Source organism: Anser anser, assembly GCF_964211835.1.
Source record: "Anser anser genome assembly, chromosome: 4".
NCBI classification, from domain to species: Eukaryota; Metazoa; Chordata; class Aves; order Anseriformes; family Anatidae; genus Anser; species Anser anser.
Genome location: NC_139724.1, coordinates 47,189,092 through 47,202,866, shown reverse-complemented (window position 1 = coordinate 47,202,866; position 13,775 = coordinate 47,189,092). Strand labels below are relative to the sequence as shown.

General features: G+C 48.9%; 1 protein-coding gene across 1 annotated transcript in view; it reads left to right on the top strand.

Moving 5' to 3' along the window:
* ABCG2 (ATP binding cassette subfamily G member 2 (JR blood group)) overlaps positions 1 to 13,775 on the top strand; it is a 38,968-nt gene that overhangs the window by 12,126 nt on the left and 13,067 nt on the right. Inside the window, exons 5-11 of the mRNA XM_083835080.1 lie at positions 8,784 to 8,996; positions 10,092 to 10,151; positions 10,602 to 10,716; positions 11,076 to 11,228; positions 11,578 to 11,735; positions 12,412 to 12,563; positions 12,950 to 13,054. Coding sequence (XP_083691206.1) covers positions 8,784 to 8,996; positions 10,092 to 10,151; positions 10,602 to 10,716; positions 11,076 to 11,228; positions 11,578 to 11,735; positions 12,412 to 12,563; positions 12,950 to 13,054 — 956 coding nt within the window. The remainder of the gene's footprint in view (positions 1 to 8,783; positions 8,997 to 10,091; positions 10,152 to 10,601; positions 10,717 to 11,075; positions 11,229 to 11,577; positions 11,736 to 12,411; positions 12,564 to 12,949; positions 13,055 to 13,775) is intronic.

Below are 13,775 nucleotides of genomic sequence, written 5' to 3'. Positions count from 1 at the left end.
ACATAAAGTGATTTCTTTGATCAGAGTCAATATTTTCAACAATTCCATACCTGGGAGTTATTTGTTCTAGAATTGCTTTAGTTACTATGTTCGCAGTAGCAGATACTGAAGGGAAAGCTTCCACCCACCCTGACAAATGATCTACCGAGACTAACAAGTATTTAAATCTACCTACTCTAAGGAGTTCTGTAAAATCTACCTGTACATTTTGGAAGCGTTGAATTCCTGGTTCTCACCCCCCTTTGGGCTGACTGCAGATAATTTTCCTATTCACCTTTTGACATACTACACAACTCCTGCATACTTGTTCAGCCAGGGTATTTGTATTCCTACACATACGTATTTCCATAGCACAGCGTCACACATTGTTTGAATTCCCCAATGACCCTCTTGATGTAAAACAGTTAATATTTGCCTCATTAGCACTTTATTCAGCATTTCTCTCCCATCAGGGAGTATCTATTTTCCTTTGGACTTCGTGACTCCTAATTCCTTAAAAACCTCTTTCTCTTAAAACTTTTACTTCTTTTTAGTTTTGGGTAGGGGTAGCTCAACAATACCCTGAATCCTCTCTGGATTTATTCTTCATTCCCCCTCAGATACTAGATGCCCTAAATATCTGACTTCTCTTTCTATGAATGGAGGGCTTAGGCTTTTGGGAAGTTTCAGCAATTCCCCCACCCTCTGGCTTGCAGCTCGCTCTCCAGCCCCAAAAGGCAGCGCTGGCTCTCCATTTCCAAGCTCTGAAAACGAACAACTCAGCCTTGTTTCCAGAGCCCCCAAACCACACGACTCAGCCTGCGCTTTCAGACACTGAACACATATGACTCAGCCTCTGCTCGAGCTCCAGAAACACACCTTCGGGGGGGTGCAATCGAGCCCCTAAAACCACCCTACAACCACCAGCCCTGCTCCCCTGCTCAGCCCCGGCCTTACCCCTCGCTGTCAGCCGCTGCACACCCCCCGGTCCTTCCCATGACCCTCAGGGAAGCCCAGCACCGCCTGCTGTGCCCCCAGCACAGCCGCAGCACCCCGGCTCGGAGGCCGCAGTGCGCAGCGGGCAGGCTGCATGGCTGCAGGACCGCAGCTCCACTAGCACAGCACACCCTGCCCGGCCTTGCCGTGAGTTGCGGGCAGCAAGCGGGGGACACGTGCTGGGGCCTTATGGGAGTGGAGCCATGTGCGGCAATCGCCGGCCTCGCTGCTGGCGCCATGGCCCGGGATGCCCTCGGCTCTCAGGACGCCAGCGCACGCGGCCGGCTCGTGCCCGGTTTTCATACAGCCCCACGCCCGTCTCCTCAGCGCGCTCCCTGCCCAGCCTGTGCTGGGGCTCGGCGCTGCCCCGCCTGGGTGCGGGACCTTGCACTGGTTGGACTCCAGGCCGTGGGGAACGTCACCGGGTTCACTTCCCAGCCAGCACGGCGCTCCCCACCTGCTGCACTTCAGCCCCCTTGCTGTGGCTCCATTTCTGAGAGAAAGCAGCCCGCTGGGGCGCAGAGCGAGACAGGACGTGGCTTGTGGTCGTTAGAAGGAGCTCGCGATACTTTGATACCGGAGCAGCCTTCTGACACAGCAGACAGCCACCTACCCGCTGCTCTTACTGCCCGCCTCACCCTTTCCACGTAGCTTGCAAATGGGACTGCTTGTGCATCATGTTTGGGTCCACAAAACAGAGACAAGGCGCTCGTAAGGCCGGAGGACCACGGGGCCACAGACAGGCCCACCAGGAGGCAGCGCATCAGTGAAACTGACCAGGTATCCCTGCACCAGGTAATAATAATACATGTGATGTTTACGTCCTGGTGACTTTAACTGGCCTTTTCTGCAGCACAGATAATGTCCTGAGGTGTGTGAATGCCGAGCCTTACGCCATCTTCATCTTGTTCTCGGTGCTAAGAGCTCTGCCTGCGATATCACGGTGTAAGTGCTCTACTGCACCACGCCACCCTGATCCTCAGCTCAGGAGTCATTCCCGCTTTGCATCATCGCAGGTAAAATCAGACTCAGGCTCCACAGCCCGTCCTAGCACTCGCCACTTCAGGCCTTTTTTTAGCAACTCTTATTCTTCCCAAATGAATTCTTGTCTCCTCTCCCTACGTAACTACAGTTCCTGTTTCACAAACGTTCCTGTTCCTGTTTTACAAACGTTGCCTCCAGGTGCTGGGGTACCGGCACGGAGCCCTTCCCACCTCGGCAGAGCCAGAGGCTGCCCCAGGAACCTCGCAACTGGTGGCTGCAAGGACCACAGCTTCTGCCCAAGCTATGGGGTGCCGGGGGTAACGGCCCTCTGTCAGATTTAATATTAAACAGCACATGCAGATGGATGAAAGCTATTCTGAAGCGCTGTCTGATAAGGCTACGCCCCACTCGTGGTTTGAGATGAAACATCTCTTGTTTTATGTATTGTGAGCTGACCAAAGGTCTGCTCTGTGCCAGGGCTGTGTCACACACCTGACTGCACAAAACACAGGTCTGAAAGGCTGAACTCCCTACTTAATCAGTTACTAATATCCAGGTTTTTTTTGTTTTGTTTTGTTTTGTGATATGGCCACAGGTTCGTCTTGAAATAGATGTTGAAAAATTTATGAATGTTTGTTATGCATTCTCATCTGACAAATAAGTGTGCCAGGGTTTCTTAGTAGCTGACAGGCAGATGGCAGGCATGGCCTTGAGGACAGTAAGATAAAAAATAAATTGACTAGGGTGGAAGCTCCTTATCTCTCAACATTCAAATCAGTTACTTCAGAAGGAGCAGGTTTCGAGCCCTGCAGCAACATGAGGTCTGGGTTCAGCTGCTCCTGTGAAGACTTTGTGTGACTGCAGTCACAGCAAACCCCCTGAGATGTTAGTCTCCCCACTGATGAAATCTCTTGTCTTACTGCTCAGGAACCATGTGCCCACACTGTTCGTCCTTCTTTTACTGCTAATTTTAATGCAATTACCTCAGTACTATACTCATACAAAACTTTCAAGCATCTCTACAACTAGTGAAGTTCACAGCTTAGTCCCAGTAGCCTCACTAGACTGACTCCCCACTTGATCCGAACAGTTTATGTGCTTGCTGTATGCGAGGAAACCTCACAGTCAAATTAAATAACCCCCATCCACCCCCACAACGCTGCAGGAAGAGAGGCTGAACACTTTTCACTCCTTGTTTCAGACTGCAACGCAAATGCAGGCTGCAGCTCTCTTTTAGGTGGTCCTGAAGGCAGGACCAAGCACGCACTGACCTGCTCGGAACTGATCTGCACAAATGATCTGTGACCTCAACTGGAAAAAAAAACAATCACATTGCATTCTAAGGGTGAGTACCTATGACAACGAGTGTTGTTTGTCATCTCCGTTTTCCTTCTTTGCTTTATCAGTCATGCTGACAGTGATAGCCTCCTCTGGGTCATGTGCTAGTGCTCTGGTTATTGCTGACTCAATGGGGGATACCCGAAATGAGACCAGGTGAGAGTGCAGATGTGCTCCCTGCATGAAATACTGGTATTTTCTGCATTTATCTAGTCATATAAATACCTTGTCAAACACTACTGGGACCACGCTGTAGCCTTCACTAGCTACTAGGACGCTTGCAAGTCTTATATAAATATAAAAAATTAAATCATGTTAAAATTAGTAATAAAAGAAAGGGTAAGAGCCCAGGAATGCGATTCCCGAACATTAAGAGATTAACTCACTCATCTACAAAAGCTGGCTTGGCGACGGTGCCGGGGCTGCAGGCACGTGACAGCAGCACAGCCGGGCTGCAGACGGAGCTTCTCCAGGCGCGACTCGCCTTTGGGGCTGCTGCGCTTGGGATCTGCAGTGCACCTGGCACAGGGAAGCAGGACAGGCAGCAAACCCGAGGAGCAGAGTGCTCAGCACCACCACCACCACTGCGCGTGTCAGCGCAGCTGCTAGAAAGCCGTGGCCTCTTTGAGAGGATGTCCAGGCACAGCCACGGAGACAGCATGCGCCAGGGACCAAGTTGCCTGCATCAGGCTGTGTCAGGCTTGGTTCCCTGCACAGCATCAAGGACATGCCCTCGCCCGTTATCCCACAAAACCACCACCACTCGGCAGGCTGAAGTAAGAAGAGGTGAAAGTCCTGCCTTGCCCTGGCCCTGCCCTCTCCTTACCCCTGCGGAGGGTGGAGACTCCCCTGGGTGACGGCGCAGGGGGAACCCAACTTTAGCAGAAGATGCGATGACGCCGGAGCCACAACCCGTCCCTGCCGGCCGAGCCAGCGGCTGGGGACACCGCTCTGCTCCCCACGGCTCCCACTGCCCTGCCACCTCCTCAGCCGTCCTGCTGCCCTGACCCAGCGCTGCGGGTGAGTGACCAGCCGCGGCCCCGCCGCTGCGGCTGCAGCAGGCACAACTCAGGCTGGTGGCTTGCTCTTCTGCCCCCCGGGGCACACAGGGGCTGCTCTGCCACTGTGAAGTGTTTCCATCATGGCGTGCTTGGGTTCGGTTTTCTGTTTTATCCAGTGGCTTTGAAAACGTAACGAAACACCTGCCTACTTTTTCCTAGCTCTCCAAGGAATTGGATTGAGAAATTCGGCATGGAATTCATGAATATATGATTTGTAAATGGGGGGAGAAAGCTTCGAGGGTTAAAGTAAAATTAGTGAAACAGTGAAAAGTTAAGACTATTTTGCAAGAAGAGCCACATTCAGAGCTTGCCTGTGTGTCTTAATGCACTGCAGACAACACTTACCCGAGTGCAGAGGGCTGCTTTGCACCAAAGGCAGGCTACAAATTCCCAGTAAATTGGTTTCCAATTAACTTGCAGATTGTCCGAATCGCATTATCCGTACTTACTCGAGCAGTTTTATTTTCCTATGCGTTTTTCTGAGAAAGAAGGCTGTGCGGTGCTGGGCTGGCAGTATGAGGCTGTGCAGCCCTCTGAATTTATATTTATCCACGGTTTAAGATGCATGTCTATAATACAAACCATTTCAGCTAGCACGCCACAAAGCTAAACTTTGTCCCCATTATCGATAAGAGAAATAAAAGCTTTTTCAACAGTAGTTTCCCTGGCAGGCTCAAGGATTCAGAAAAAGGAGGACAGGTTATGATTTGAAGGCTTAGACCTTCGTCTAGAAAACTTTGCCGAAAGCTGCTGGGGTCACCAAAACTCTTCCTCCCTAAGTAATTTCAACTCCAATTCTCTATAGAGATAAAATACTTAAAATAATCAGACAGATTTTCAAAAATCAACCAAAATGCACTGCTGAATTTTGCCACTTGAAATTTTGCCGCCACTTCACTGGGATGTTTTTTTGTATTTGAACTGCACATTTCGCCGGTGCCAAAGCTTTGAGGAAGACTGGCATGAAGGAATGTCACTTAGCTTTTACACATACAATATATCTTAAGGCTTTCAAATCAGATTCACTAAAACAGTTTGAAAGACTCCAGATAGGGTTTGGTGCAGTTAAAAGATTAAAGTAAGATTAAGTCAGTGGTAGTTTGTTGTATGTTTAGTTGTTTCTCATTTTGCTTTGTGCCATTGCATATGAACAGAGAATAAGACTTTGTACTTTGTAAGTCTGAGAAGCAGACACAGAAAAGTGAGCACAATGAGTTTGTCTTCGCATTTGAACATCGGGCAATGAGATTTCATGGTATATTTAAGAAAGTAGTTTCATTTTGCCACTACTAAAATGTTAAATCTCAAGATCCAATATTTTGTCTCCTGAAAAAAATCTCTGACACTAAGTCTCTCTAAAGGAAAGTTTTTTCCATTAGGCTTGGACTGAGATCAATGTTGAAAGCAGTTGCAACAAAAATATTTTAGACGATGTGGGGAAAATAAATCCAATTTTTAATAGTCCCAAAGAGCGCATCAATTTTATATTCAACTGATGCAAAAATAATGGATTTTAACCAGAGCTGGTTTGATGAGGATATGAAATATTTCATCGTATTAATAAGTGTTTCTGAATACGGTGGCCAGTACACAATGTCATTGACTCTCCTGCTCCTTTCTGATCTAAAGGATTTGATATTTGAAAGCAATTTGCAATGAATTCTAGGCAACTTCATTTAGGGAATTCTAGCTTGCATATGAAGCAATTTGATTAAGATTTTGTCAAGGTTGTTTCTTTGTCCTGCAAGTGTTCTGAATTAACATGCTTCGTAGCTCTATCTCACATTAAACTTAATAAATTTTCTCTACAAGAACTACAGTAATATTTACAAATCCATTCTGAAGAAGCAATTACAAACAGCTAACAATTACATTTGCCATAAAGGAGCATCCTCCTGTATTCCTATGGAGAAGCTTAGTGATAGATCAGAAATGGAAGGGTTTGTTTATAAAATGAGCATCTCACTGGGAGCACTTATCCTACAGGAATGAGGAAAAAAAAAAAAAAAGGTTTCCAAAAGAGAGAACCAAATTACAAGCCTCATGCTGGGGCGCACAGACTTTACTTCTGTGGGTAGCGCTTCCTCCTCTCCCTGCGCCGTGGCAGCTGCAACCCAAAGCACTGCTGGAACAGTCTCCAGCTGGAGGTTTCCACCACAGGAGCTGGGGATCGTCCTGCTCACAGCTGGTATGCAGCCTCCAGAGCTCCCTTCCCACCAGCACGTCCAGAACCAAGGCTGTGTTATCACGCCGAGCACAATGGCCATACTCCTTTTAAAAACTAACACAGATTTCACATAGCAGCTGACAACTACCCACTCCACTTTTAAGCAACAGAGAATTTTGCCGTTTCGTTCTTCAATGACCACTAGTCGCTCTGAAGAGCCACCGCAGCCGCTAAGCACCGTGCTGACATACATCAGCAGCCTGGCTGTGCCAGTGCCCTTCTGTGGCCCTAGCTGCCACTAAGCAGCAAACCCAAACAAAATGAAAAACAAGGAAACCATTCCACAGACTCCCACCTCACACACAGCATGTTCGCAATGTTCCATCAGTAATACTGAAATATTAAGCTGAGAAAAATCTGGGTGAGTAAAATACTCACCTAGGTACCATACAGATGCATCAGTATACCTAGGTCAGTACTGCACTTTCTTCTGATGTATTCCGCACCCACACCGTGCAGCTGGCTGCCCAGTGCTTCAAGGGATTTTGTAACGGTGCCGCTCCACAGCTGAGGGTTTGGTAGCCCATACGTGTGCAAGCAAACGTCCGTCTGCTCAGCGCACGGTGAGACTGTTGGCGACACGTTCCCCCAGTGGCTCTGAGCGCACATCTCTGCTTTAGCAAAACCTCCTCTTACAGGGCAGCAGTTGGTGCCCAGCCAGGCTAGTCCTGCTGCTCTCCGGCAGGCAGAGAAGTCTTCCCTGGGGCAAGCAGATAAGAGCGCAGGGAGTTTGTCAGTAAAAGGCCTCCAGGCTTTAACTGCCGCACATCTAAATGATGCTCAATTTACTGAGGATCCATTTTAGCTTAACTTAAAAATAAACCAGTCCCATCCTAATCACATGTGGAACGCGGTTTCTTTTCATCACGGGAAAATTGGTGCAAAATTATGTGACGGGCTGAAACACTAAGACCTCACATTTCTGCTGGCAGGGAAGCCCATGGTTTTGTCAGAAGAGGTGGCCTTGGTGGGATCGTGCTGCTGGCCACCAGCCCTCCCATGGAGAAAGCCTGGTCCTGAAGGCAGCACGTCACTGTGCTCATCGCCGCCGGGAACTTGGCTGGCTGTCAAACAACCACAACAGCATGCCAGCATCAGTGGAAAAGATAAGGGCTGGGTTTTTATGTGACCATATGACTCCGTTAGATTAAATGGCTGTTTTGGAGAGGCTCGTTTTATTAACTGCTCTCCCATTTATTCAGCATGCCTGAGAAGGTCTCGCCATCTGTGTTTCCTGCTGCAAGGGAACAGCCACATCAACGTAGGGGACTGACCTTCCCACAGCTCCTGGCAGCTCCTCTTGCCTCTCTGTTGCCCCAAACTGCTGTGTTACCAACATTTCCCCCGGGGCCAACTGCCCTAGTTAGACTCCGAGCAGTCCCCCGATATACACTGAGGGGCCAGATCCTGCCCCTGTCTCAGCTAGCCCGTGCCACTCGGCAGCACAAAGGGGACAAAGGTCTGCCTGCGCAAGGCTGGCCAGCATCCCCCAGGAGCATGTTCCTCCAGCGCAGCCTCCCCGTGCTGCCTGCACCTTGAGATGGGCTTACAGGTAGGAGCCTGGCTGACAAGGGAAGGGGTGAGGTAATGATGGTTATTACACTGCAACAGCCTTCCGGATTTGACATAAAAACAAGCCCAAGGAAAAGAAAGCCTTGGGAATGGTGCCAGTTGCTGTGTTCCTGTAGCCTCACCAAATTATTTCAATTAAAAACATAAACCAACGATTTCTAAATTTTACTGTCACTGCACAGGAGTGCCAGGGGTGAGAGGAGTATCAAGCCAGGTCCCCCTGCCCCTCACAGGTTGCAGCTGGCCTTTCAGAGAGCCCGTTGCGCCGGCGGTCTCAAACATGCTGGCAGAATTTATGTGCAGTGCTCCTCTGTCCCAGGCTGCCCTCCAGGAGGAGCGTCAAGTCAGCAAAGCCCTGCAGTGAAAGGTGCCTGGAGCTCGGGCAGGAGAAGGGCTCGCGAGGGCTGGGAGGCTCCTCCAGCTGCAGGCGCTGCAGCCGTATCCTCGCCAGCTCTGCCTCACCTCCAGCTGCAGGACCCAGATGGAGAGAGACTGGGATGGATGCATCTGCAAGGGCCCCAGCAGGTCCAGTGCCACGCACTGGGACAGACACATCTTTCTTCTCCATACCTAACCAAGCTTCTTCTCCCCCCCCCCCCCCCCCCCCCCATTTTCTTAATTTCTAGAGGAAAAATGGCAGGAGGCCAGTCCCACATAAACATTCAGATGTCAGAGTCGAGTACAAACGGCATCCCGAGCAGCAAGCAGACCTCTCCAGACCTGGCAAACCAGGGAGGAAGCACACTAACTTTCCACAACATCTCCTACCATGTGAAGGTGAAGTCCGGGTTCCTGTGCTGTAGAAAAACAGCCAGTAAAGAAGTTTTGAGAGATCTCAAGTAGGTATTTTGACCTCTCTTTGGAGTAAGCCCATCTTTTATTTCTGTCCTGGCAGCGAAGCCCACTGCCATCACTCAGCTACTGAGCACAATGCGCAGAATTATATATATGTTACATGTAATATATATACTTGCTTTCACCTGCCTGAGTTATGGCCATGGCCAGAGTACTGTGGCTGTGGCAAATGAGCCACTTGTGCTCACTGCACGCTGCCCGGCACGTCTCCCACTGTGCTGTGGTGATAAACACAGGCAGCTCCTCCTCGCTCGTGCCTTGGCTCACCCCAGGAACACAGGAAAGACCAGCGGGTGCTGGATTCACACTGTGGGTCTTTTGCCCTATGCAGTTCCCGTGTCTACAAACCATGACCTGGTAAAATCTTTCCCACTGTCCTTGAGGGCCGCACGTTACGATAACTCACCTGCCTTACGTTGGTTGTTTGCCACAAGGCAAGAGAAGGCCCGTCTCCTGGTTTGCTTTATGAGACCAATGCTTAACATGCGTTATTCTTTCCCTTTTTACAAAAATTGCAGCATCTGCATTTGCTTCATTACATACTGGTTTTTGTGTTAAAATCACATATAAAGCCACATATGTATACTGTGTATGTTTCTTAATCTGTAGAACCAGAAATTTCCACGATAAGAAATTAAAGGGGAAGAAGCACGGGTCAGAAAGTAAAACCAAGCCTCCAAGGCTGCACGGTGCTAGACCACGAGAACGGCTGTCCTGGGCCAGACCCAAAGCCCAGGTACTCACAACGGGGACTGCTAACAAGCAGCACCAGAGTTCAGTGCCAGACAAAGCTGGCATCACAACACGCAGGCATTTGCACGTGCAGCCTGCCTCTTGCGTACACAAGTGCTCGCTGAGTGCATGTTTAGGGGCTAGGCAGAACTACCAGCAATGCCTGTGCATGCTCCAGCAACCAGGAGAAAAGGCAGCAGCATCCCCATCCATCATTTCTACAGGCTTTTCTCCCCAGCGCAACACTTAAAAACTGTTTCCACCCGGCTTCTGAGTGTAGCCTACCTGAAAATCAGATTCAGAGAAACTCTGAACTACTGATGCCATCTATCTATTTTGTCTTACAGTGGCATCATGAGACCAGGACTGAATGCAATTTTGGGGCCCACTGGCAGTGGTAAATCTTCGTAAGTGTCCCCTCTGTTCTATGCATTATTTACACCAAGGAGAAAATGAATCTGCCCATATTTTGCAGTAATAGACAAGACTTTCAGGGAAAGATTTTGTTTTCATTTACAACTGTGCAAATCTCACTGATTTCTGAGAAATATGTGAATTCAAAACAGGCAATCAGCTTAAATGACAAATATGTAATTTAAGTGTAGCACACTTCACTGATACACTACGTACCATTCCGGGTTAAGCTCCTACTATTGAGTGAATGGACACAAACTGTGAAATTGCACAGACCTCACTTCCTTAAGAAGCCAGGAGAAAAGAAACTCAGCCCCTCGAAGGCTGACGGATGTTTTCTAAATGGCATCTTTCTACTACAGAATGCCTACACATCGCTGTCCATCTTGTGTCATCTGACCTCGTACATGCTGATTACACAAAGTGACCTCCTTCTCTTCTAGGCTGCTCGACATTTTGGCTGCAAGGAAAGACCCTCACGGGCTTTCTGGTGACATTTTGATCAATGGAGCTCCTCAGCCTGCCAACTTTAAATGTACCTCTGGATACGTAGTGCAGGTAGGAAAGCATTCATCTCCCCAAGGCTGCTCCTGTCCCCGCCTGCCCGCAGCTGCAAGAAATAGCGGCAGCGCTGCAAGTACACAGCTCTCACCTCCACTTGCCCGGGGTGGTGTCACCAATGCCGTGGTCTGTCCAGGGTGGGCTGGGGCGCAGCACATGCCAAGAAGTGATGGAAAACGACATCCCTCCGGGCATACCTTTCCCTCCTTCCTCCTTGGAAGCTCCTGCCACATGTTGTGGCAGTTGCCACCACCCCTCTCCATGCAAGGACCACATAAAACACAGCTAGATGCAGTTATCAGAGGAAACACAAATTGCCGAGTGAACACCGAGTATCTGCTCTTTCTCTTTTGAAGGACGATGTGGTGATGGGAACCCTGACCATCAGAGAAAACTTCCAGTTCTCAGCAGCACTCCGTTTGCCAAAGTCTGTGAAGGAGCAGGACAGAAATGAACGAGTTAATCAGATCATCAAGGAGCTGGGTTTGAGCAAAGTGGCGGACTCCAAGGTAATGGCATTTAAATGCAGTGCTTAAATCACGAAGAAATAAGAAGTGATTTAATTAGCCACGTGACAGATGAAAAAAAAAAAAGTAAAGTAGTAAAGTAAAGTAAAGAGAATTTCAGTACTGTAAGAATTAACAACACCTCTGCGTGGTGACCGGTACAGGCTCTGCGCTGCTACTGCATGCGTTATCACACCGTGGGGACGGGGAAAGGTAGTGAGGATACCGCAGCTAACTCTAATGTCAAGAAATTTCTTACAGCTATTCCAGAATGCCGCCGTGCCAGGAGGATGCTGGTCACTGCAGCATGTGTTATCAGGCCATGTGACACAAATTTCTTGTTCCGCACCAGGTTGGCACCCAGTTCACTCGTGGGGTGTCCGGGGGAGAGCGGAAAAGGACCAATATCGGGATGGAGCTCATCACAGATCCCACCATCCTCTTTTTGGATGAGCCAACCACTGGACTGGATGCCAGCACCGCTAACGCCGTCCTGCTGCTACTGAAAAGGTGATGTCCTTGGAACCAGTGCCTGCACTTGGTTTGCACTTGGATTATGATTAGAATAAGCAGACAGGGAAATCACACGTATCACTGTTTTCCACCGAGCCAAAACTGCAAAGGCAGTAAGAAAAGGCAGTCTGGTCTCCCAGTGCCAAGCAATGTCCCAAGTGCACACCAGGGCTGCCGTCTGTCCCTGACAGCTATGTTCTTAGATGCAAGTGTTTATTTTCACATCTGCCTTGGCCAGAACAGTGATAAATACGCCTGCCATACAGTCTGACTACAGATAGTAGTTAGAACGCAGCTAGATTCTTCCCCATCACAACATCTCAGCCCTATCTTTGGGAAAACAAAAACTTGCAAATTTTACCTCATTTTGCATTTCTTACACTTCAACAACTTAAACGCCTCTCTCCAGAGCCTTCCAATTTGCACCAGAGCCTTCCTGGACCTTCTCCCCCAGCAGCCTCCCCAGCGAGAGGGAACTTCCCTTTTCTCACAAAGGCACTTTAGGTATCACCTATAGATTTCCTCTGCATCCTTTTTCCTTCCCCCTTCTCCTCTCTCACACGCCGACTTAATTGCCCTTGACCAAGCCTTAACTGACCTTGGAAATTCTCTGTCTAAATGCTGAAAGGACTCTTGCAGCTAACACCTCTGTTATTCTTCACTCTCCGTTCAGGATGGCAAAGCAAGGAAAAACAATCATCTTCTCCATCCACCAGCCACGGTACTCCATATTCCGGCTGTTTGACAGCTTGACACTCCTGGCCGCGGGGCGGATGCTGTACCACGGCCCCGCTCAGCAGACCATCGGCTACTTCCAATCTATCGGTGAGCTTAACGCACCGTGGTGACTGCTGCGCCTACATCCGCAGCTTGCACGAGCATTTGAGCAAGACAAACGGCAATAGCGCGTGATGAGAACTGGATGCGGTATGGATTAGCAAGCCCAAGATTTTAGCAGGCTGAGTGTTTCTCTTGGGGTTCCACCTCCTGACCTGTATGTTTTGGATGACAGGGCTGACTTCTAATCAGCTGTTTCTGGGCACGTGTTAATCAGACAAAGCGTGGGCTGGGGTTGAGCAGGCGTGCTGCCCTGCCTTCACTGATGGCACGTCCGGCAGCGCCGCTCATCCCTCGTACAGGCGTGGTGGCTGCACACAGCCTCTTGCCCATCACCGAGCTGCCACTTAGCGCTTGTCACGCTGTCACTGCAGGCTACGAGTGCGAGCCTTACAACAATCCTGCCGACTTCTTCCTGGACATCATCAATGGGGACTCCACGGCGGTGGTGGTGAACAAGACCGACGAAGCCCACTCAGGTACAAGGCAGAGAGCTGAATGCAATATCTGCCACGTGTCTGTAGCCGGGCGTCCAGCCCGACACAGACACATCACTCACAGTGTCAGACGAGCAGTAACAGTGTTATACGCGCATGCGGTTATCTGTATGCCTCGGGTTATCATGTACTGCTGACCCATGTTGCTTTAAGGCTATGACCTTCCTAAATACTGTTTGTTTATACATTGAAAATAATTAACACTTCCTGAAATAAATACCAAATTCATGTACAGCCCTACTATATAAAATATTCCTGTCTCTGCAATAGTTTGCCTCTCATAAAGAGGTATTTATTAATTTATTGTTGTTATCCATTTCTTCAACAAACTGACCTGTATGCTTTTGCGTCACAATCAAATTACTAGGTGTTAAAGGCACAAGAATATTTGTCTGTGCTGAAGCTGTAATGTCTGGGAATTTAAGGAAATCTTGTTACAGCTCAGCACAGAGAAGTAGCTGGTTTCATCTTCAAGGCAAATCAACGGAAGCCCTGCACTAGCCCTAATGATAAACTGGGACAATTATTCCGGTTAGGAACAAATTTGGTGTAGCTATGCCAGTTATTTTTAACATAATGGAATGATTTATCTGTTCTGAAATTCCTATTTCCCACCTCCTCGTAGGCTGGGAATAAGGACAGGGAAATGCTTCCCTGAAGTTGGGGTAAGGCTGAAATCATCCCCAAACCAGCAATTCTCACC